General features: G+C 38.0%; 6 protein-coding genes across 12 annotated transcripts in view; 4 read left to right on the forward strand and 2 right to left on the reverse strand.

Annotated features, from left to right (window-relative positions):
• tceanc2 (transcription elongation factor A (SII) N-terminal and central domain containing 2) overlaps positions 1–1,953 on the reverse strand; it is an 80,575-nt gene extending 78,622 nt beyond the window's left edge. The window contains exons 1-4 of one of the 2 annotated variants that reach the window (XM_020591540.1): positions 1,549–1,952; positions 1,322–1,463; positions 788–981; positions 332–454 (exon numbers count right to left, since the gene is read on the reverse strand). In XM_020591540.1, coding sequence (XP_020447196.1) covers positions 332–454; positions 788–981; positions 1,322–1,463; positions 1,549–1,647 — 558 coding nt within the window. In that variant the 5' untranslated portion in view covers positions 1,648–1,952. Of the gene's footprint in view, positions 1–246; positions 455–787; positions 982–1,321; positions 1,464–1,548 lie in introns of those variants that run through there. The other variant, XM_020591539.1, reaches the window with a different exon arrangement.
• A 623-nt stretch (positions 1,954–2,576) lies between these two features.
• Positions 2,577–6,259, forward strand: tmem59 (transmembrane protein 59). Its single transcript, XM_020591522.1, has 8 exons — positions 2,577–2,830; positions 3,077–3,182; positions 3,420–3,514; positions 3,626–3,778; positions 3,898–3,970; positions 4,271–4,394; positions 4,494–4,611; positions 5,523–6,259. The coding sequence occupies exons 1-8, from the start codon at positions 2,675–2,677 to the stop codon at positions 5,673–5,675; spliced, it is 978 nt and encodes a 325-aa protein (XP_020447178.1). The 5' UTR covers positions 2,577–2,674; the 3' UTR covers positions 5,676–6,259.
• A 670-nt stretch (positions 6,260–6,929) lies between these two features.
• Positions 6,930–9,839, reverse strand: lrrc42 (leucine rich repeat containing 42). Of its 3 annotated transcripts, XM_020591520.1 has the most exons (9): positions 9,765–9,811; positions 9,308–9,379; positions 8,464–8,871; positions 8,244–8,375; positions 8,040–8,161; positions 7,840–7,925; positions 7,646–7,759; positions 7,467–7,551; positions 6,930–7,368 (listed from the first exon to the last, which is right to left on the reverse strand). In XM_020591520.1, the coding sequence occupies exons 3-9, from the start codon at positions 8,850–8,852 to the stop codon at positions 7,073–7,075; spliced, it is 1,224 nt and encodes a 407-aa protein (XP_020447176.1). In that variant the 5' UTR covers positions 8,853–8,871; positions 9,308–9,379; positions 9,765–9,811; the 3' UTR covers positions 6,930–7,072. The 3 variants fall into 3 exon arrangements, with proteins under 3 accessions (XP_020447176.1, XP_020447177.1, XP_020447175.1); XM_020591521.1 differs by lacking the exon at positions 9,308–9,379 and having other exon boundaries at positions 9,765–9,839; XM_020591519.1 differs by lacking the exons at positions 9,308–9,379; positions 9,765–9,811 and adding an exon at positions 9,002–9,295.
• On the forward strand, positions 8,662–13,373 carry yipf1 (Yip1 domain family, member 1). 2 transcript variants are annotated; one of them, XM_020591524.1, is made up of 10 exons: positions 8,662–8,708; positions 9,702–9,825; positions 10,002–10,141; positions 10,233–10,313; positions 10,416–10,503; positions 10,695–10,811; positions 10,924–11,090; positions 11,308–11,490; positions 12,412–12,518; positions 12,786–13,373. In XM_020591524.1, the coding sequence occupies exons 2-9, from the start codon at positions 9,792–9,794 to the stop codon at positions 12,490–12,492; spliced, it is 891 nt and encodes a 296-aa protein (XP_020447180.1). In that variant the 5' UTR covers positions 8,662–8,708; positions 9,702–9,791; the 3' UTR covers positions 12,493–12,518; positions 12,786–13,373. The 2 variants fall into 2 exon arrangements, with proteins under 2 accessions (XP_020447180.1, XP_020447179.1); XM_020591523.1 differs by lacking the exon at positions 8,662–8,708 and adding an exon at positions 9,329–9,428.
• A 1,074-nt stretch (positions 13,374–14,447) lies between these two features.
• LOC109955404 (uncharacterized) lies at positions 14,448–15,104 on the forward strand. Its single transcript, XM_020591544.1, has one exon. It carries the CDS (start codon positions 14,448–14,450, stop codon positions 15,102–15,104), a length of 657 nt encoding a protein of 218 aa, XP_020447200.1.
• Positions 15,105–15,696: 592 nt separating this feature from the next.
• ndc1 (NDC1 transmembrane nucleoporin) overlaps positions 15,697–22,939 on the forward strand; it is an 8,240-nt gene continuing 997 nt past the window's right edge. Inside the window, exons 1-16 of one of the 3 annotated variants that reach the window (XM_020591669.1) lie at positions 15,697–15,847; positions 16,899–17,019; positions 17,101–17,202; positions 17,764–17,938; positions 18,026–18,152; positions 18,464–18,572; positions 18,813–18,864; positions 19,167–19,299; positions 19,789–19,881; positions 20,034–20,115; positions 20,280–20,441; positions 20,682–20,942; positions 21,202–21,314; positions 21,863–21,913; positions 22,493–22,556; positions 22,639–22,739. In XM_020591669.1, the coding sequence (XP_020447325.1) occupies positions 15,719–15,847; positions 16,899–17,019; positions 17,101–17,202; positions 17,764–17,938; positions 18,026–18,152; positions 18,464–18,572; positions 18,813–18,864; positions 19,167–19,299; positions 19,789–19,881; positions 20,034–20,115; positions 20,280–20,441; positions 20,682–20,942; positions 21,202–21,314; positions 21,863–21,913; positions 22,493–22,556; positions 22,639–22,739 (1,875 nt within the window). In that variant the 5' untranslated portion in view covers positions 15,697–15,718. The remainder of the gene's footprint in view (positions 15,848–16,898; positions 17,020–17,100; positions 17,203–17,763; positions 17,939–18,025; positions 18,153–18,463; positions 18,573–18,812; positions 18,865–19,166; positions 19,300–19,788; positions 19,882–20,033; positions 20,116–20,279; positions 20,442–20,681; positions 20,943–21,201; positions 21,315–21,862; positions 21,914–22,492; positions 22,557–22,638; positions 22,740–22,939) is intronic. The other 2 variants (XM_020591670.1, XM_020591671.1) reach the window with 2 other exon arrangements.

Here is a 22,939-nt window from a genome sequence, read left to right on the forward strand (position 1 = left end):
TAAAGAAAATCTGTGTATGATTCCGGTACAAATGAATAGTATTATCATTACCATCAACTGCAATGATTTACATACTGTAAATTAAAAAAAAACAGTGTAAAGCTGCTGATGTGCCACAAAATGTAACATATTTTATACCTCTTTTACAAAAAATCAAGAAAACAATTTTTAAAAATGTGCATGTATCAATGAACCTTGATTAATTTCAAATAAAACAACCATGTCTTCCATAAGTAGTCAGAGGCTCTGTGTTATTTATCTAAAATTATTTCTTATATTTAGAAACCAACTGGTTGATTGATATCGCATTGTCCTTCACTTGAGTTCTAACCTCAGGTTTATGTTTGAAGGCAAACACCAGCGCTCTGACAGTCCTTCTGTATGAGCTGCTGACCAGTCGAGAGCTCTGGTGAAACAGCTCTCTCTCAATGTTGTCAATAAGACCCGAATCCTCCTGTGGATCAGATAAAGAAATACAAATAACATATAACAACAAACAACAACATATAGAACAAATTTTATGTGGACTTGGAGTTAATGAATATCTTAATTAATGATCTATAACCTGTGTTTTCTAATATGAAGGCAACACTCAAAACGTTACAAGGGAGCTTTGTGTGATCCCCTACAGTGGCAAGGTTTTTAAATTCATGCATCTGACCATCACATAATGTGGCTTCTTCAATACATTTTAAAAAACTGCAAAACTAAATTCACTTAATGTAATGTAAAACATAGAATATAAAGTAAAATACACTACATCAGACTGCAATGAGACGCTCCTCACCTTGACTTCCAGGGCTTCCGACATTAGTCTCCTGGCATTGCTCCTGAGTCCTTCAGATTGTTTGTCGGAGCGCACTTCAATAGATGGCTTATTGGAATTCTCTCCAATGAATGTCCTCCAATCAGTGTAAACCTTTGCTGCCATTGAACTTACCTCTGGGTCCGGGTGCTTTCGCATCTTGTTTACAGTGTGACCTTAGAGGCAAAAGGTTTTCATCATGTCTTGAACTAAATGTGATTTCAATAAAAGGAATGGCATGTATGAGGTAAATATTATTTTGATAGCTGTTTGCCTTTTGTGCTATAGTAACACTGCTGTAACAATGCAGTGAAAGCCAACACATGACTCATAATCATAAAGTATACATTTGCTGGATTGCAAGCAGCGTAAAGCAGGTACGTATTTAATGTTTTCACACCAACAATAAATTGTTTCTCTACATCACTATTAGCAAGCACCCACGCAAAATAAAAAAAAACAAACATGACAAGCCATGCAGAAGCATGATTCTTATCATAATGGTCTCCAGCCTACCAATTTTTGTGGACTTGAGAACCTCCCTGGAGGGGATCTTCTTGCTCAGCTCTGTGAGGGCAGTGAGCAGGTTGTCCTTGCTCTGTTCTGGCAGCTCCATCATGGACTTATAGCGCATGATGTCCTCAATCACAACCACCCTCTGTGAGATACATGATACCTATGAAGAAGATTTGTCACAGTAACACTAAATGCTTGATCAGTTATGTGCAGGATTCATAGCTCACCCGTAAAGACTCAATGGTAGTTTGTTTGTAAACCTTTTCATTGTTTTTTGACTGTGTAGGCATTTCCCGTTTCGGAAGCCTCACTACAAACTTCTCCATCTTGTTCAAATAAATGGAACTGGCAGCCGATAACTGAAGTTCAGCTCAGAAGGAAAATACAGACAACCGGCGCAAGCTAATATTAACTAAGCTACTGTTAGCTGTTAGCGTTACCTGGCTAATATTACCGAGCCAGCGATCTTCATTTGAAATGTTATATATCAAGCACAGTGCTGACTTAAATCAAATCATTAGTCCATGCTTTAATGGTTAAGAGTTCCCTTTATGATGGCACCTGTAACACATATCCAGTTCAGTACAGCTAGCATCAACTAGATGGCTATAGTAAAATGGAGAGATCGACGTTGCCTTTAAGTACTGTCGGTAATAACAGACTGCATCATGGAACCGAACAAACAAGAGGGGAATACACATTATATAAGCAAAAATAATTATGTCAATATATTTAAATTTTATAAAGGACAAAATAATGTAAAAATAATAAAATAGCCTCTATTTATGCCATTTCAATGCTAATATTCTCATAAAGAATAACATTTTAGTTTATATTTAAATTATTTACATTATTTTAGTTTAGGTTGAGGTGATTGATTTGATTTTATTGTGCATACACAAAAGATATGTACTTTATATACACAAAACAGGAACATCTTAACAGAACAGAATAATTAAACACGCATAAGATATAAAACTACAGATACAATGTAACAATGTATCATGCATACATTTTAAGTGTATTAAAGGATGCTAAAATGACCCTAAAAGTTAACATAATTTACTTCTATAGTGGTCTGTACCTTTCAGACTCACTATAACAAAGGAGGTTTAGTTCCAAAAATAAAAACGCGGGACATTCACTATGGTTCTATTGTTTAGCTACAGAATTTGAACGTGGATCTGTGATATCAAGAGTCTGTCAGAAGACTTGCAGAATTTACGAGGAGCAGTGAAGTTCAGCAAATTATAGAACCGTCTCGCGTTTGGAAAGGTTCTCGCGAGATGACAAACCGATTTAGAAGAAAGGAGGAAGAGGAACGTGTTGTTTGTTTAGGTTTTTGGACACAAAATGGGGACTCTTTCCTCCTTCGTCTGTGTTTTGGGACTGTTTGTCCTGCTGGCGTGCGCATCAGCGTCTTCGGATGTGTTCAATAGCGTTTTGGGAAACACGGCATCTTGTCACAAGTCATGTGAAATGACATACAGTTTGCATACGTATCCACGGGTGAGTTATCTTGCTGGGGAAAGTAATTTTAGCTAGCGTTAACATTAGCTAACTAGTGTTTAGTAAGTTAGAAAAGCACAATTGAGGCTGTATAGTTTAGTTTGTGACACTGTTTTCTGTTTAATTAAACGCCTCTTGCAAAGTAGAGCGTATGACTTGTGTAAAAGTTGAAAGTGCGCCATCTTTCATATATGCCTTGTTTTATCTACGCATTCAGCTGAACTGTTTTTGTGATTTGTTTTATAGGAGGGGGAGCTCTATGCCTGCCAGAGAGGCTGCCGTCTGTTTTCTATTTGTCAGTTTGTTCGTGACAGCGAAGATCTGAATCAGACCAGATCCGAGTGTGAATCAAGTAAGCTGTACATCGAGCCTCAGACCTATTTAATTCATCTTTGTGCATTGTCCAGGCCTCTATGATATGGCTTGTTATCCGTGTCATCATCTACAATAAAGCTATAAACAGTGGTTTAACCCTATGTTTACACATTCAGTTCCATTGTAAGGTTGCCCTCACAAAACACCACTTTGTCCTCTTGCTATAATCGTGTTTTACTATCTGTTATCTCTCACCACCCTCAAACTTCCAAAGCATGTGATGAAGCCTATCCGGAATCCGAGGAGCAGTATGCATGCAACCTGGGCTGTCAGAATCAGCTTCCATTTGCTGAACAACGGCATGAGCAGGTATGTATATACCCTCAGGGAGGTATTTGCATAGTTACACACACAGGCCTCAGTAAAAACAACAGAGTGCTTAGTATTGTTTTTCTTTCTTTCTTTCTTTTCTCTTTGTAGTTGGAATCCATGATGCCGAGGATTCACTTGCTTTATCCCCTGACTCTGGTTAGAGGATTTTGGGATGATATGATGAGTCAAGCTCACAGCTTCATCACCTCAACATGGACATTCTACCTCCAGGCTGATGATGGCAAAGTTGTAATTTTCCAGGTAGTGATTAAGGAAAAAATGGATGACCTACTCTCTTATTGTGCATTCAAACAGCAGTTAGTTCTCTTCTTATGCAAATGTAATGGAGAACATTATTATTTCTGTCTTGTGTTTTGCAGACTGGACCACAAGTCAGGTTGTTCTCCCAGTTTGAACTGGAAAACGAAGTCAAAGAAGAGCCACAAAACAGCTGTAAGCCTTCCATGCTCCATTTTCTTCAAATTTACTGATAATGATGATAAAGGCAGTAATATTCTCTACTTATGTTAATTCTTATTTTGAAGAAATATTGTGGAATATAACAATGAATTTAAAAAAGAAATTAACACATTGTTGGTTTTGGTGTTAGTATTGCAGATAAGAAGATTATGTAATAACACTTGCCTTATCCTTCATAATTAGCCTCCATTAACAGCCTGGGTTTTCCAATACAACAAGGGAATGAACAGATTAAATGTGCATTTCAATTAACTTTCATTTCTCATTTTCAAGTCCCCGGATTTAACAAGCCAATTTACAAAGAATACCATCGAACTTTAATCCAGGAGAGGGACAGAGATATGACCGCTGACCGCACCTATAATGATGAATACAACGTCTTCGGCTGCCTCTTGAGGTTGGGTAGCTCACTTTTATCTGTATTGCCATGGAAATTCAGAGCACGGTATTAACAACACTAAGGATCTAAGCTTAATAATTATACTGTTCTTCATAGGAATACATGGCTTCCAGGTTGGATCCTAACCACAACTCTGATCCTGTCTGTTCTGGTCCTCATCTGGATCTGCTGTGCCACTGTGGAAACTGCTGTAGACCAGTATGTACCCACTGAGGTAGGTCCACTGATGTCCTTGTTTTAGTTAACAATCTTAAGTATGTAAATATTTGTTATGTGTAATTTCAGGGCGTTTTAGTTTTGTACTTTTTATGTTTGATTGTACTTGTTATAGTAAATTATTTTTAATGTTTGTATTTTTAAGAAATTAAGAGATCAAAGATTTTTATTGTCTCCACATATAGTGAATTGACAATTGACAGCGTTCAGCATCATCACAGCCTGATGGATGAAGCTGTTTGTAAGTTTGGTGGAGTGGGCCTGAAGACTCCGATACCTTCTCCCTGAAGGCAGGAGTCTGAAGTGGGAGTGTGTGGGGTGGGAGGTGTCATCAGAAATGCTGATGGTTCTGCGGGTGAGGCGGGTTTTAAAAACGTCTATGAGGGAAGGCAGAGGGGCACCGATGATCTTGCTGGCTGTGTTCATTATGTGTTGCAGGGTCCTTCTGCAGGAGACAGTACAGCCTCCGTACCACAGTGATGCAGCCAGTGATTACGCTCTCAATGGTGCCCTGGTAGAAAGAGCGCATGATGAGGGGTGGGGCACTGGCTCTCCTCAGTTTGCGGAGGAAGTAGAGGCGTGTTTGAGCCTTCTATGTTCTGCAATCAGAACTTTCAGTTGCCCCTTTGCTTAAGCTACACAGACACTTCAGCTTGTAAACCACCCCACTGATGACACAGTTCACGGTCTGTGCTGAATGGGGATGCCTGAATTCCTCAGTGCAGGCCAGGTTGTGTTGCACTGAGCACAAGAGTAATTGTGAGAATTGAGATTGGTATGAACTTTGGAGTGATTTCTCAGATCTAAAGGGATGAAAATATCTTTCAAAATGTAGCCCTCTTGTATGCAAAACAGGATTTCTAAACAAATTAGCAACTCTTTCATTGTCATTGCCATTTTTACTTTCAGAAATTGAGCATCTATGGTGACATGGACTACATTAAGGAACAGAAACTGACTCCATATCCAGCATCATCCCTGCTGATCATCACCTCTAAAGGCTCAGAGGAAGAAGCAGGGCCACTCCCTACCAAAGTGAACCTGGGCCAGTCTGACATCTAGAAGCCAAAGCTGTAGCAGAGAAAGGATATCTTCCTTAATGAATGACCTTAATTTGATTTTTTTTTTTTAATCATCTGGTACAAGGTCTGTGCTTCTTGTGGTCTAAACAGGAGTAACAACTTGCAGAGCATTTTGTATTACTGATACTCTATGTTGTTTCCCTTTGTGAAGCTTTTAAAATCAAACTAAGAAAATGGGGTTTTCTGTATATTGGTATAATTGAGGCATTATGGTGAAGTGGTGATGGTACATGTCAAACAGATTTTTGAAGTTTCTTTCAGTTTTGACCCATGGATTAGCTTTCTGTTGGTGTGCTTTATTTTATTAAATACTGTTTAAATGAACTATTTGTGACTTGAAGTGATACGGGGTTCACCCTAACCCTCAACCTTTGGTACAATTGTGCTAATATTGGAGACTCCCTGTTTGTACTTTCCATATGATACTGACTTTTACAAAAACCCATTTTCTCTTAAAATAATGGTGGTACATACAGTAGCTCTTTCCAACTTACTGTTGCCTGTTCTCATAATGATGGATCAGAATTAAATACAATGGAGTGATATTGATGACTTGTTTTTTGTCATTTTAAACTATACATTAATGGTGTACATTAATGTGCTATTGCATAATTCTACCACTTTATAGTGAACAGAAAGTTGTAATCTTGGCATCTACAATTCTGTAGCTCCCTTATTATACTGTATATTCTCAGCATAATGTGCTATTAATGTAATTTTATGACATCTACCCAGCCATCTTCTTATCTACCAATTGTTTGATATGTCAGAGAAGCAGCAATTACACTGTACATAAAAGATGTAATTCATGGCTGGATATACCTGCTAGAGGTTCCCTTATCAACCCTGTCTTTCTCCCACTTTTTAGGCCAGTGCTTAGATAGTGAAGGTCTGCTTTGTGGTAATTTGATCTAACACATTAATTTAGGAATGTGCACCACATAAACCAAACCTTGACCAGGTACTCTTTTTAACCTCTAGAGTCCCTGCGTCCTCATATGAGGACCGCACAGCTTGGGTTTCCAAAGCTCAGGACTCTAGAGGATAACCTCTAGAGTCCTGAGGACTAGGTTATACGACAATCATCCCGGCCGTCTCAAGGTCTTTGTCATTTGACAAAAACCAATATAAAACCAGTTCTAAGCTTTACGGGTCCCAGCGTAGTGCCCATTTTGCCAGGCCCGATGAGCACAACTGACTGTGTTTTCAAAGCACAAAATGGCAAGCAAGTGGATACATGCAAAATATTAAACTTTATTTATAAAAATATCAAAAATGTGACCCGAAACCAAGAAAATCATGTTTACAGTTAACCAATGTGAATCATCTTGGAAAATATTCTTGTCTATTTGAGCCTAAATGGACATAGAGTATGTCTCAATAGCTGTTCAACAAGTCAGTGTCCTCTGAAGTAAGAGCTGATGCAGACAAACGCTTTGTTGGAGGGCTGGGACAAGAACTGTCGCAACCTTCTGACTCATGCTGCCTTTTTTTGATGTTGTGCCAGCAAGGCTCTGCTTGATGACTTTTTGTCTTGTGAGGAACCTGTTTTTCTGGAATAGGACTGTTTGCTGCAGGTCTGCAGAAATGCAGTCTCTCTCCCTTGGCTTCTTCATTCTCACATGCCTGGGGTGCTGCCTTCAAGACTTTTTTGAGAAACTTCTGCCTGCCAACTGTAATACAAAAACGCTTTCAAGACTATCTTTGGTAATGTGTCATAAAATTTAAAAGTATTCTATTACAGTGTGAATGTAATGTAGAATAAACTCACAAAAGTGAAGTGCTGATGTTCTTGATTCTTCAATTTTCCTCTGTTTTGGCATTTGTGCGCTATTAGTTTCCCATTGGTTTATAACCTGAAAATGAGTCAAACATGTTTTTATGATGCATCAAATGTCACTACACTTGCAACATTTGGCCTATAGTTACAGAGCCTTCTTTATAACTTACTTGCTCTGCCCATCCTTCAGTTTTACATTTCGAGTGATCAAAGGTGTCCAGTGGTTTCTCAGAATAGCTAAGCCCCAGAAGTTTCCTTATGGTTGTCTTCAATCCTGTGCCAAGCTGGAGGTATGGATTACATTTGAGTATCAGCATCACGGTAAGCTTCAGCCAAGTGTTACACCTAACCTTCGTGGACTCACCTTCACACTGGTCCCTGATACATCAAGTTGTTCAAGTTTCGGGAGGCATGTGAGGTATCTGAGCGCCCTGTCTGAAATAGGGTTATCTGTATAAGAAAGAGAATAACTGATCAATATTTTATGTATGGGTGTGCCCTTTAAGGTGGCTGTATTTGTTCTGCCATTACAATATGAAAGCTGCTAATATTTTGGTAACTAACGTGAAATATCGAGGAGCTGAAGACAGTCCAGTCCTTTTTTCATCATCCGGATCGGTGCAGTTAATCTTTGAAGGCCCACATCTGACAGGCTGTTGCCACCGATGAAAAGCTGAATGAGGTTACTAAAGAACAGAGGTGGAAGTGTTAACATCTTTTCTTTCATTTTCAATATTGTGTCTTTGGGACTGAGAAGTCAGGTATTACCTTGCCAGTGAGCTGGTTGTTAGATGCTGGAATATTTCATGATCATCACCCAATCTGCAGCCAAACAAATCTAGAGATTTCAAACTATGAAATGTTTTTATTTCATCTATCCTCTCATGCAAAAGTGGAAACCTGCAGAAATAAAAGGGGGACAAGAAATATTACTGTTTTTGGCAAAGCAACCTTGAAGGGTGGCAGATGTGGTACAAACTTAACGTACCTATTTCGTAGACAGAGGGATCCTAGCACCATCTGCCCATATGCATCACTGAATAACTTCAGGGCTTGAGGAGAAATATCTGTGTTTAAAAATACACGATTTTCCTCTGCTGCTGCAAAAAGTTTGTCTCCTATTTGCTCAGGGAAGCCAACCAGAGAATCCACATGGTGAATGTTATCAGCTACGAACAACAGCGTGATGTCAAACAGAGATTTTGAGGTGTACCTTAGACTTCCCTCTGCGTTGTACGTGAATACGAAGTGCTCTTTTCTCGGCACAAATGGATTTGTCCTTCTGCATGAAGTTACTGGCTTTGGCTGTGCTAGGACTATGTCACTAACACAACGAAGTTTGCCTCTTTCTCGGACAAAAACGGTTTCATTGTCCATACTAACCTCACGCGTTTTCCTGTAATGACAACACTTTCAACTCAGGGACATAAGATACCGTTAGCAAAGTAACTTAGCTCATTTGCTAGCTAATGAATAGAGTCGCTGACTTTGCTAAAACCTCGACCAAAAGCCCCCTTAAGTCTTACTTTGGACTTTGATATTACATATGATCTTTCCTCGTTATGTGTAATATTTTGCGGCGCTTTCTTCACTACACGTGTCTTATGATAAGTATTTACAGAGTTGTTTTCGTATCCTACATAGCTAGTTACCAGTTTTTGCTGGGTAACTTCAAACTAAAAGTCTATTACTAAACGATGATTATTTCAAGGCCACACAATACTCAAACGCCACGATAAGTAACAACAATTTCATGTTAATAAACCTTCGCAAGCATCACAATTAATTTGTCATTACGCAATCAATTATGTGTCAAACGTTCAAACCCTTACTTTGAAAATGTTTCGTAACAGGAAGAAGTCTTGTTTACATGGGGAGTATGTCCTGCTTCAGGCAATGCTAACCTAGCGGAGAGAATTGAAATGATTTGTGTGAATTTTCGAAGATAACTTGGTAAGCATGTATTGTGCAAAGAAAATAACCAAACTCCGTAGTGTATTTTTTTTTATATATCCGAGCCTCTTGCTGTTCTTGCCACTTCCAATGTAGTTAACATTAATAATAAAGTTGAGTTGTCAAGTGATGAGTTGATAAGTTAGCTGTCTTAAGCTAATGTTAACTTAGGGCGTTTTGGTTTTCCCCTGTATTGCTCGATTACAACGTTTTATACCAAAATCCGGAGACGGAATAATAAGGAAGCTAAAATTACGTTTCTTTCCTTCACAGGTTTCTAAGACCAACTTAAATTATTGCAACATTAATTTGTTGATAAGTTCCTGAGAGAAGTACCTGATTAAGGAGCGTGAATCCGTGAAAATGGCGTCACCAAATGATCCATTTGAATTTCAAGGTGATTGTCTTCCACAGTTTTTATGTAGGTTATTAAGAAATTAAGTTGCTTCCTTGATGTTGTCCTACAGCTAAATGCATATCTCGAACTGTCTGTGCTACCGTGACGCCAAGTTCACTCGAAAAATGTCCAAACTGTTGAGTAATGCTTTTCACTTTTCTGTGCCATGGAATAAGAATTTGAAGAAGCTGACAGTCTGCTGAAAGCCAACAGAGACGCAACCACCATTAGCATTGAAGATGAAGATATCAAAACTGAGAAGCAGAGAAAAGCTGATGGTGATGAGGATCCACTTGGCACTGATGATAAGACAGAGGTCAGCAAAGACAATACAAACTGTGTGAATTGTTGAGATCTATTTTATGATTGATTAATTAAGTTTTTCTCCATTTTCTTTTCGATTGAAGCTTCTGTCTGGACAAAAGGAAAGTCCTCCTTTCTGGACATTTGAGTACTACCAAAGATTTTTTGACATCGAGACCCATCATGTAAAATACTTAGTTTATTTTAATGACTTTTTATCACTGTGACAGTTTGTCTTGTACCTTGGATTAGTTTGCATATGTAATTGTTTATAATATTTCTTTCAGGTGAAGGAAAGAATCATTGGATCCATGCTCCCTTGGCCAGGAAAGAACTTTATTCATGTCTACCTTCGTAGAAATCCTGATCTTTATGGTTAGTACTTATGCAGCTTTCTTGGTATAATTAGGGGTTGTCATGCCTTTTTGGTGTGTCATATAAGAAATCCTTGGTACCTTTTTTCTGTACTGTAGCCTAATTTGGTAACATTTCTAATTAATGTTGTTTTTAAAAAAGCAAATGGGCACAAAAACTGAAGTTCTAATATTTTATATTTGTGATTTCAGGGCCATTCTGGATTTGCACCACTCTTGTGTTTGCCATTGCCATCAGTGGAAACATATCCAACTTTCTGGTGCACCTAGGCAAACCAAACTATAAGTATACTCCAGAGTTTGGAAAAGGTAAATGCCATGATTCTTTGGCATTTATGACTCATTTTCTCATAAAGAATGTAAGAAGAAACTGTAAATTTCATTTGAAAACTTTTATTTTTAAATGTGCTTTGTTTTCCAGTGACCATAGCTGCAACAGCGATCTTCACCTATGCTTGGCTGGTGCCGCTTGCCCTCTGGGGTTTCCTGCTATGGAGAAACAACAAGATCATGAACTTGGTGTCATATTCCTTTATGGAGATTGTCTGTGTGTATGGATATTCACTTTCAATTTACATACCTGCAGTGGTAAGACCTGAACTTTCTTTTTTTAAATCTTATAAGAACAGGAGCTAACAGAATAACATTAACTGTTATATTTCATATCCATCAGGATTTAATGTTTAGCTTTATATTTTGACAATTTGAAATGAAACAGTGGATTCTATTTGATTGATTGCATTTAATATAAAATATTTTACCTCTCGTTAAGACTCAATGCGACCACTGTCATTTCCTTTGTAAGGTCCTATGGATTCTCCCATATGAATGGCTGAGGTGGTGCTCCATCGTGGTGGCTCTTTGCCTCTCTGGCTCAGTTTTGGTGATGACTTTCTGGTCTGCAGTCAGCGACGACCACCCCAAAATTATCATAGTGATTACGTCAGCTATAGTGGTGCTCAATGTCCTGCTTGCTGTTGGTTGTAAGGTAATTGTGCTATAGCTATGATGCTGCTTTTATAAATAACATAAAAAACAAAATAAAGTAACTTTTCTGGTGGCATTAATTACAGATGTGAGATATATAGAAATAAATCTGTGTGATGAAACTAGATACAGCATTCATTGTATGGCTTCGGCAAACTACATCTGCATTCATATAGTTGATTTGATTTGATTTGATTTGATTTATTCTTTCAAGCATGTAAAACAGTTGATATGACAACACGCATAATTTTACACATAATCCAATATCAATTTGCTTATACCTAGTACATGCTTGAATGGAGTAGGAAGAAGTCAGACTTATCCAGTCCTACCCCATGACATCATCTTACCATCATTGGTTTGCAAGCAGTAAATGATTCACTTCTACCCACACAATACAACACAGTTGATACAAGCTCTCTGCCCATCTTAGTGTAGGTAACAATGATTACTCGGCCTCATTTGTCCTCAGTGACTTCAGTAGCATAGCCAGGCTTTGAACCAATTTACATCAGTCACAAACAGGAAGAATCTTACATTCCTTATGCGTTTCTGGGAAATGGCCACACCTGATGGTGTCAAGTTAACTCCCTTTGGAGAGACTCTTCACTGGAAACTTTGACCACATTTGTTACCATGTGTGAGAATGGGCAGTTTCTTGTGTCAGTGTGAATAATGACAGATCCACAGAGGTATCATATGTCTCCTCACATTCATGTAATTAGTTTACAAAGTAAGATCTTGTGTGATGGCTGACCAACATGAATGCTCTGAAAGAACACCATTCTCTCCTGTAACATTGAACATTTGGTGCACGTTTACAGACACATGCTTTGGTTCTTGTTCACCGTGTAGCTTCTCATAATCATGTAACTGCCTCTTTGCTGAGTTTTCACCTTTCTTTCTTTGCTTGTGTTTTCAGGCATATTTCTTTAGCAAACCAGAACCAGTACTGACACGTCACAGTTCTGCTGCAACACAGGTGACCATGGTGCCATCTTAGACATGAAAGCTTTTCCCTGTCTCAAGGTAAACAATACAACACAGAAGCTTTTTAAGCCATAAGCCCGTTATCAAATTGCACTAATAACCTAATACATATGTCATTCTTCTCTTCCTTGTGCTTTCTCATACTCAGTTGTATCAAAAGTGATGCAGTAGCAGCTCTACATTGTGTGTCTGTTTTAGTGGCTTTGGCTCAAGTGTGTTTTTGGATCTGCTATAGCATGTATATCTGAGATCAGACTTCCTGAACATGATTTCTCCTTCCTCAAACAAGTGTTTTTTAAATTATAGGTTCTCCTGTTGCCTTATTAGAGAGAATCAGGTTGCAGTGGTGATGAAGTCATTCGTCATCTGGATTTCAACCGCACTCAGACGTTCTGGCTCAAGACCTTAAAATCCAGTGTGTATGCTTGATAACACTGTTACCAAGTATGTTATTTCTAATTGGATGTCTACAGTTCTGTAAATATAAGAGGGATATGGTGTTTCCCAGAGCAAAAGCTCTCTTTTAAGATGGCAATTTCAGGCTTTATAGTTCTAATGTTGAAAATGTTTAGATAACCAGCCTGTGCAGTCATGTTGTTGGCATGAAAGGCACTTTGTACATGTGTTTTTATATATCTTTAGAGAACTGGCTGGTAAACATACTCAGAATTTTATAGACAATACAACATTTACAGGTGTTGGAGAGATTTTCAAGGGTTGGACATATGTACTCAGTTACTGAAATTTCTGTAAGTGGTAAGTGGCCTAAACTAAGCTATTTTTGTAATTATAAAGTTTTTATTGTAACAAACTGCATTTTGTGTGACAGATGCAGAAAGTATGAAATTCAGTATGAGTGTTTTATGGGGAAACAATAAAAACTGGTCTTTGTGGGACCCCTTTTTATTAATGAAATTATCATTATTATGACAGTGATCAATTCACAGTCCACCAAGAGCCAATTTTCAAGCACAAATTAAACTCTAAACAGATTGCATACAGTTTTTACTCATATTAAATAAAGCTTCCAATATTTTAGGCAAAATACATGTTCCCTGTGTTGTCATAAATAACTTATCAGAACAGTGATACCACTCAGTGTAAATATTAATCTCTAATGACACACACACACATATACAGTACACATATACAGTACACGTTACTAAATACTGGAAAGATATGTGTTAAGCTAAAATGTGAAAAATCTAGGTTAAACACTTATTCAAATTTGTAAAAAAAAAAAAAAAAGTTACTAAATCCTATCACTACAGTCTTTTGCTATTTCTCCCCAAAATAATATAATTTTAATTAAATGTTTTTCATCTGTAATAACTGAATTTACTTCTGAAATCATTGTAAACATTTTTGGTGACTACATAGATAAATCGTATAAATGCTTAAAATGTCACTGAACACTTTATGTTCACTTTCTTCTTTCAGTAAACTTGAGGTTTTTAGTTAGAACCTTACATTACCCCAGCTCCCACATGTGTAGGCAACACAGCTCTTGTCCACAATCTCCTGACAACACTAACTCCATCTTAACTGTCATGTGGTCAAGCAAACTCATAGAATCTACTGTGTTGCAGTTTGGATACACAGATGTCCTGCAGTGGAAAATGTAAAGCCTTTTCTACAGCCAGTCTGATCACCACCTTACATGCAGTGGACCTAGGTGTGGTGTTTTAGATTAATTAACAAAACTGAAAATCATGTCACTTGAAACCATGTCAAAGGTTTGGTGGTGTCCTAATTAATGGTCATTCTAGCCCCAGCCTTGAATTACACAAGAGCTTCAGATACAGATAACCTTCTCAACCCTCTCAGACAATGTCACATACCTCAGGCAGCTGCTGGTGCTTGTGGATTTATCAACCCAATACTCAAGGATACTTTGTACCATTTTTACAAAGAAGACTTTTTAATGTATATGTTTCTGGCATTGTGATTTGGAAATATTTATGTAGGATGGCCACATCAAATGGCAAAGGTGAAAAACTGACAAAATTTGAGTCTTCAAGGCTTTTGGAGAAATATAAAAATGAAAGGGATGAGGCCATACACAAGGAAAGCGTTCTCAGGGAGAAACTCAGGCAGTATGAGTCAAGGGTACGTTCAAGTGAAACTCTGAAACAGAAATTGAAGACCATGACTGTCAACAACAAGGAGCTGAGGAAACAAGTTAAGATTCTTCGTACTGAGATTGGACTTGAGTCAAGTCCTAAGTTTAATGGAAAGACCACAAAAGACATAATCAATGACTTACATGAGAAGGAGCGCGAGTGCAATTCCTTGGTGGAGAAGACTGGTAAACTGAGCGTGACCATTGATGAACTGACATCAGAGCTGGCAAATACAGTCACCTCGAAAACTCTTTTGGAAGACCAAGTTCAGTCACTGAAGCAAAACCTCAAGGATATGACAAGTAATCAACGTCGTCTGCTGAAGCTATGGGAAGACAAGAAAATCCAAAAGGAGCAGCTCACCCTCCCTCCTGTTACCCAGAAACAATTTGTCCATAAACAAGTTCAAACTGAGGTGTCCATCAGTTCAACTCAAAAGCTCCCAGCCAATGCTTTTGAGATCAAGCCATTCTCTGTGGACAATGACCAAAAGACTGCTTAGGATAAACATAGTCTTCTAACTTTTTAAAATGGTTGTCATCACGACATGAAGGCTTTCATGCATAGTAAAACTAAAGGAATCCAGGAATGACTTATGGTCTGACAGCCATTAATGCTTTGCATTGAGAAATGATATAGCAAATATTATAGGCCTAATATGTAATATATACTCATGGAATCTAAAAATGCACTACATGTATTGGTGTTATTGCTATTAATGGTGCATTTATAAATCCCATGTGTATATATTGAATGTGTAATATGTTATATAATGAATAAGTAAAACGAGATACACTTTAAACATTGTAAAGCTGATTTATGGGTTGTCTTGGTGCCTTGTGTAATTAAATCTTATGACAATATTTTAAGTGTTGGAGTCGTTCAAATGTAGCCTAACTGTTTAGATCTGTTCAACATTTAAGCAAAATATTTTGAAGCTAATGTTTATGAGCTTATAACTAAGTTTTCATGGGTAAGTCAGTTCGATTTATTGTGAATATATATATTTTTCCAATAAGCAGATTTAAAGTGAGTCGACGTAGATATAATATGAAATGCTGGCAGCAGGCATGGAGATAGACGACTATTAACTGGGGTCCGTCAAAGGTCCTTTGAATGCATGTGGCGCGATATGGGAAACAGAGGAAAATAGTTCGACGGAAGGAGAGGCGAGGATATTTATTATTGCCCTTTTTCCCTCCAGACATGTTTTCTACAAAACAAAGTTGTTGGTTTATTCGCAAGGTGAGTGTTCTGTCTTTTCAAAAAGTTTCTTCATTTACAAAAGAAAAAAGTTTCGTGCTAGCGGGTGCTAACTCTATGTAGGCTACACTGTCTGGTTATGCTAGTCTATGTAAGATTAACGTACCCTGTAGCCTACAGTTTTTTCCACTTATTATTTATTAATAAATATTTAAACAAATTTTCACAGAACAAAAGAGCATGCCCCAAGTAAGGTAAAGATATCAGGCTCTATTTTCAGACAGGAAGAACGTTAAGTTAAAATAGCAAACATAGAATAACTTATAAGAGAACTGTCTCTTAGTTCACTTGGGTAACGTACGTCAATGTGATATTAATTCTATAAAATGAGTAGTAGTAGTAGTTAATTTGTGTTAAGATCAAGCAAGAGCGCATTCAAATTGTTTTTGAAGACTATTGCAAGATATGTTATACACCTCCAGTCAAAAGTTTGGACACACTTTCCCAATCAATACAATGGGAAATGTTTGACTGGCATGTGTGTATTATGCATTCTCAACTTTAAAAGAGCACCAGTTTTGTGTAAATATTTCCAAAATGAATTTACACTGAAAGAACAAAAATAAAAGTATATCTCAAATTTAAATTCTGAAAGGGCTTTGTGATTTGTACAGGAGACATCCTGTATCCTTAGATCCTTTGTTCAGCTAAGGAATAACTCCCCCAAAATATATTTTAATATGGACAACAGCATAAAAACCTTAGCAAGAACAATGGTAGAAAGATCCCTCTTCTGTAAAATCACAATTTTTTTCCATGTATGTACTTGTACTAAATTTACTAGAAATTGTGATTAGGCAAGGTCACAATAGGGTTATGAAGAGAAGAGATATATTGGTTCTGTATAAACCTCATAAGGCCTTTTGAAATCTCTTAGTATACTATATACATTTTTATAACATGTGGACACCTAAGCAGAATGCTTAGTCAGTTTTAAATGTAATAGTACTTGCAGTTATCATTCTATTCAGATGAGTTGATAATATGCATTTGTTATGTAAATACAGTAACAATGACTGACTGCTGTGTTCAGGTGGTTTGCTGGAGAGCTGCAGCCAGTAATGCTTGGGCTGTCCTGTTGCTGCTGCCCATCACAGCAGTTTTTGTAATCCTCAGCAGGTTCAGTCTTCTCCACCCCATTCAGACAATATCAGGTCAGCCACCATGAAAGTTTTGAGAACTGACTAAGAGCTGTGTGAAGTTGGTTATGATGGTAGACCTCTTTTTGCCTACAGAATGCACTTCTTTGTTAACCAGTACAAGTGCCATCTTTTCTTTCATCCTTCTGTGTGGAGTGATCCTTATGGTTGGGTTTCTGAACTTAGAGTATTATACAGGTGAGTGGCAGAACACTGTAAATGTAGATTTAATATTTGCTCAACCATTATTATATTTGTAGTTTACAAATGACTGTTTCGAAGGGTATCTTGTCTTGTAATTGATAGGTTGCTTGGATACTTCATATGTATTTTTTTCAGGTTAACAAAATAAAGAGAAATTAGTTCAGCATTAAACAGAAAAGTTAACAGGAAATATCTACAGAAAATACTGAGTTTTTTTATAATGACACTATAACAGAGAAAAGCAAATTAGACTTTTATTGAAATACTAATTGAAAAGTTTGAGAGTTTTTAACAGAGTGTTTGGCATTGATTTAATTTTTCTTTTCTTTGATGTTCAACTAATTGCATCATTACTACTTTAGTACAATCTTAACCGCATGAATTAATATGGTACATGTTGAATATGGCTTTAAATTCCATTCCTTGCCAGTTTGTAGTCTAACTCATAGCTACATTCATCTGAATAGTGTTTGGCACAGTTTCTTTTATAACATAGTTGATGTTTTCCCTCATGTAAAATTGATGCACCTTGGTTATTTTTCTGTTTCTCTTTAGTCATTCCAACTGTTGCGTGCTCAAAAATCGCCCTGTTGGGTCAGCTGCTCCACCCTCGTCAGTTTGTCAACTCCTTAGTCCACTGTATCATGGGAATAATCATGGCTTGGTGTTGTGCTGTCACCATCGGGGGCAGATATGAGACGCTCAGCTACCACTGCACACAGAGTGATGGGTGAGAAATGGCCAAATAAAACTATCATGCTGAGCTTTCCTGCTACAGATGTAGTCTAACTTCCTCAGTTTGTTTCAACACTAACAGTTCCCCTCAGATGTGTCTGAATGAGTATCACCTCATCCTGCTGCTGGCCGGAGCCTTTGTTGGGCTGTCTCACAGCCTGCTAGGCGTGATCTACAACATGAACTATGTCTCTTTCCACACTGTTAAGGTTTGTAGTGTAAGCTTATTCATTAATCTGATGAAGATACAAAGACAGATCACTTTTTTACATTTCCTGGCTGGATGGTTCTCAAATGCAAGGACAGTGGCAGAGTCAGTATACCTCTGTCTAAATCTACTTTCGATCAGTCTAGATGAATCTGTTGCTTGAGCCAGGATATCTCACTGCATAGAATATGCACAGATAACACCATTTAAGTTCTTGAGCTTAAACATTCCAGACTTTAGATAAAAGTTGCATCATTGTACTTTGAGTTCCATTTAATAATTGTTGATTTTCACCTGTTGCTATTCCTTCAGCAATACAAATACCTTTGCTTTAAGGGATCCCTGCTGTTGGTGGTGAAGTGCAGTGCCACTCAAGCACTTTACTCTGTCAGGAACTACATTGTTGTGTATTTCTTTTTAGGTAAGTGACCTTTGCTTATAAAACAAACTCTAGTAACACAGAGCTCCTCCACCTGAGAACAAACTGCTTGATGAGTTTAAACCTTCAGCCATCTTATTTAAAGTGGTCTAGTAATAGTCAGTTTGATTTATTATTAATTATTGTACTTGAGCTCTGTTTTTGTCTAATTTTAGCCCTTTTTCTGCACAGACTTACTAGAGCTGATAGATAAATAAAATATCTAAATTTTAATATTAACAGGATACATTCCAAGAACATGGATGTGTAAAACTCTGAATCTTCATTTGAGCAGGTTGGTATCTTAATTATTTCTTAATTATACACTCACTGGCCACTTTATTAGGTACACGTGTACAGTTGTATGTAGATCAATGCAACACTTTTGTCTTAACTGTTTTTATGAAGCTCAAAATATTCAAAAATGAACTGACAGATGTTAAGGTCGAAGTGTTGTGTTTGATTGTATACAATTGTAAAGGTGTACCTGGTAAAGTGGTTGGTGAGTGTATATGATTAAACAAAAACCCTGATGTTCTGACCATAACCAGCGTAAAGTCCTGCCTGAATGTGTTTGTGTGTGGTCTCCATCTCCAGTTCTGTCCACCCTCTTGACAGTATAACTGGGCTATTGGACCTGTCCTTGCTCTACCACCTGTGGATCAGTGCTGCCTTCCTGCTTTTCACATGGTACATCACACTGCTGCTCTTTAGGATTTTTGTCACTGAGGTATGTGTTTAAAAGAAAATCATATTGTGCTAAAATACAGAGGTGAAATCAACATCAAGCCTGTGATTTTTCTTTGGACAGTTTTGTAAAATGAATACTCAGTTTCATTTATTTTGTAATAATTTCTCATTTGATCAGTTACTTGAGCAGATCTGGGTAGACTTGTGCACTGCATGTCCCACATACCCTCTGACTAGTTGGACCACCAAAACATAGCACACTCTGTGTAGTTGTACTATAATGATCAGTTTTGTTGTCCAGTTCATGAATGTAAATGTAAATGTTTAGTGTTGTGTTGCAAAGCAAAGAGAACCTGCTTTGTTCTTTTGAGTATTTAGAAATATACACTAGGGGGCAGTGTTGTTACACGATACACCATGCATTCCTGGCTTCTGAATGTCCATGGTAATTCTCTCAGAATGAAGTGATCACTGTTTGGCAATCCTCATGTTATGGTAATATGTTATCTAACATATTGTTTATCTGCAGGTCTACAGTTTTCCTGTGCAGTCCTCTTTTCCTGAGGATGCCCACCACTGTCTTCCCAAAGTTCTTGCAGACAAGCAGCCAATGATATTAAAGGTAGGTAAAATGCACACATAGATAATTCTTTCGATTATACTTTTTTGAGGGGTGGGTGGTGTCTACTGATGATGAAATTTGGGTGTTTTGACTAGTTTTTCCCCATTTTTCCATGAAATTTGTGTTTTGACTAGTTTTTCCCCATTTTTTAGTTTCTAGCTCTACAGGACTTGGCTCTGCTGTCTCAACACTCCCCATCTCGTCGCTGTGAGGTCTTCAGTCTGAGTCAGCCAGGTCTGTTATGTTGTCTGCACAGAAAATAGGTTGCTGTTTCTAACTTTTCATGTGTAAAATCAAATGGGTCTTGACAGACTTCAAATACTCAAATTGTATTCTTAAGTAGCAAACAACAAAAGCAAAATGTATTTAGTGTATCTCTTCATTCTTCTGTTTCCCAGGGGGGCATCCTCACAACTGGAATGCCATCAGTAAGGAGTGTTTGTCTCTGCTGACTGATCTGACCCAGAGACTTGTGGCCCATCATGACACTGTGGCAACCAATGGCAGGGCCAAATCACTGTCTTTTGGAAGTGAAAGGAAGACTTCATCTGAGACATCAGGTATGTTGCTACATAAATAAATGTATTATAATTAGATATTTCATTTTATGTAGTTGTGAATGTGGTGCCATTTTACATATACTAGCTTTTGTTTTGAATAGTCATTAGAGGGCTAATGTCTAAGAAAGGTCATACTCCACCTGGTGCCATAAGGAATGTTTGTAAATGTGAAGATGTTAAAAATAAATGTAATAGTTTTTGAAATCAACCCATTATCCTTTCTGCCCTTTTTACTTTAAGTTACCTCAGGTGCAGAAGATCTAATGAGCCCGAGACCCACTTTGCTGATGAAAACTCCCACTTCAGTGTTTACCCGCTCCATTGCTGAAGGCTCACAGAGCATGCTGACTTCACCATTCACTCCTGACCTGGACAGCCCCTTTGCTTCTCCAGGCCTGCGGCATCTCATTGCTCCCATAGACCAAGGCTCGCCATGGTACGGCACAGTGCAGAGCCCACACGTCATGAGGAGAGCACCAAAACTCTGGTCCACATCTACAGGTGAGGCTCACGGAAGGTGATGGGTCACTCCGATCCAACAGACAATGGACAGAGTTGTCAGAATTCTAATAGCAGCTGCTACTAGTGCATTCTGGGTGCCTTAAGACTTGACATGTTCCTGCTAGATCACTGAAAATGGTTAAGTACTTTGCATATAAGGCAATAGTTAACATGTCCCTATTATAGGGATCTGTGATAAATATCTAAGAATTTTGATTTTTGGCTGGTTCCCCTCTGTGATTGTAGCCTCTCGGTGTAGATTCACAGATCAATGGCAGCCCCCTGCCATCCTCTGCCTCTGTTCCCAGTCCTAAGAAGGAACCCTCCAAACCAAGTCTCCTGGCTCAGTTCCTCCAGAACAGAAAAGAACAGGTACTTTAGCCTTGTTGCAATGTATTTGTTAGTGGTCTAGCATTGTGCTTCTGACTTAGGGCTTTTCACAATTAACACGTATTAACACTAGGATAGTGTAATAGTCAAACACAGTAGCCAGACTTCACCTGACTGTTGTAACCTTCCAGAACTTACAGTCAAGTGTGAAGATAAACAGAGTTCAATTTGTTTTTTGTTTTTTTTTCTTTTCTCTCTCATTCACATCTAAATCACACCAGTCACCTCTGTCCTGGCAGCAGAAGGGCAGTGTGCTGGAGAGATGAGACAGGATTACTGCAACTGATTGACTAGGCCATTGTGTAATCTGGTGCCCAATGTACCAGTCATAACTTCTGCTTATTAAAGTTAAGGTTGCATCATCTCCCTCTGTTGAGTGTATTTCTACCTCAAATGTGGAGATATTCCAGTTTGAAAGTGTTTTTGTGATGATCTTAGTGCAGGGTTAAGTGTGAAAAGCCATTTTTTGTGCTCATTATCATGCCTCATTTTGATACCAAAACAACTCAACACTTAATTGTCCCATTCAGGTTAAAAATTTCTTGGCAAAGAGGGTGCTGATAATGTATTTGTTTAATAAGGTAAGGATGTCTAGCATGTGCATGCTATATCTCCCTTAGGCTTCTTAACACCGAGGAGCTTTCTGCATGCTCTCACCTGACACAACAGATTTTCCTTTGGTTTGTAGCCAATCGAACAATCTTACCCTGCAGCCATCAATAATTTAACTCTTGGTTTTAGGCCTAATTGTGTCAGCATTACTAATGTAGCTCTTTTCCATTCCTCTAGCTGTTACAGTGAGCCTTATTAATTTGCTTAAAAGCTTGAATTCAGGAGTAGTGTTGTTAAAGTTAATAGTGCTATAAAACCAGTGTTATTTGTACTAATCAAACGCTGAGCCCTTGTTTTTGTGATCATGTGAGTGAGGCACTGACATGTTTATCAGAGCCAAATATCGTACTTAGATTGCACCATTTCCTTTAGCTGGAAACTGTCTTGATGAGTCTGCTTTGCTTTCTGAGGGTTATCTTCCTTTAGTCACGCATGCATGTTGTAGTGTATTCTCTCTAAAAGATGTCCAACTAACAACTTGCTAACTTTAGTCTGAATCTGCAAATGTCAATTAAAAAGAACTGCTACTAGCTGACACTGTCTTGTAGCTTCCAGAAGCATCCAGTCAGGCTCTCTTTGCTGACAGCCAGGCTCACATCTGGGCTTTAGAAGGTAGGAGACAGTGGACTTTATTTTTCATTTGATATGGATGCTACACATTGATCCAACATGCTCATTATTTTCTCCCATTCAGGGCTGTCTTACCTTGTTCAAGCCTCCTTCTCAGAAGACCAGTTTGGGGTTGTACAGACTACATTACCCAGCATTCTCAGCTGCATGCTGGTCTTACAAGAGGCAAGTTAGTTTAATGTGGGTGTACTGAGTCCACATAGACTTGGCACAATATGGTTGGAAGTTAAATATATCACATTGTTGTGGTGCTAACCAAAATGTCCTAATGTCATTTTGAAAGATGGCATACCTACCTGTGGTAAATTAGAAACTGAACTTTGTACCTTGATGTTACTAAAAAAGTGACACTGACGTACAAGAGA

This window comes from Monopterus albus, unplaced genomic scaffold (genome assembly GCF_001952655.1).
Source record: "Monopterus albus unplaced genomic scaffold, M_albus_1.0 scaffold14.1, whole genome shotgun sequence".
NCBI lineage: Eukaryota > Metazoa > Chordata > Actinopteri > Synbranchiformes > Synbranchidae > Monopterus > Monopterus albus.

Excerpts from the sequence above, each read along its gene's own strand:
- LOC109955404 (XM_020591544.1), top strand. The coding sequence starts at position 14,448 with ATGGCCACATCAAATGGCAAAGGTGAAAAACTGACAAAATTTGAGTCT.
- lrrc42 (XM_020591521.1), bottom strand. The coding sequence starts at position 8,852 with ATGGACAATGAAACCGTTTTTGTCCGAGAAAGAGGCAAACTTCGTTGT. Across the intron at positions 8,162-8,243 it reads ACAACCAGCTCACTGGCAAG|TAACCTCATTCAGCTTTTCA; the intron begins GTAATACCTGAC and ends TCTGTTCTTTAG. Across the intron at positions 7,760-7,839 it reads TATCAGGGACCAGTGTGAAG|CTTGGCACAGGATTGAAGAC; the intron begins GTGAGTCCACGA and ends CCATACCTCCAG.
- yipf1 (XM_020591524.1), top strand. The coding sequence starts at position 9,792 with ATGGCGTCACCAAATGATCCATTTGAATTTCAAG. Across the intron at positions 10,142-10,232 it reads GCACTGATGATAAGACAGAG|CTTCTGTCTGGACAAAAGGA; the intron begins GTCAGCAAAGAC and ends TTTCGATTGAAG. Across the intron at positions 10,504-10,694 it reads TAGAAATCCTGATCTTTATG|GGCCATTCTGGATTTGCACC; the intron begins GTTAGTACTTAT and ends TTGTGATTTCAG.
- tmem59 (XM_020591522.1), top strand. The coding sequence starts at position 2,675 with ATGGGGACTCTTTCCTCCTTCGTCTGTGTTTTGGGACTGTTTGTCCTG. Across the intron at positions 3,515-3,625 it reads CTGAACAACGGCATGAGCAG|TTGGAATCCATGATGCCGAG; the intron begins GTATGTATATAC and ends TTCTCTTTGTAG. Across the intron at positions 4,395-4,493 it reads GTCTTCGGCTGCCTCTTGAG|GAATACATGGCTTCCAGGTT; the intron begins GTTGGGTAGCTC and ends TGTTCTTCATAG.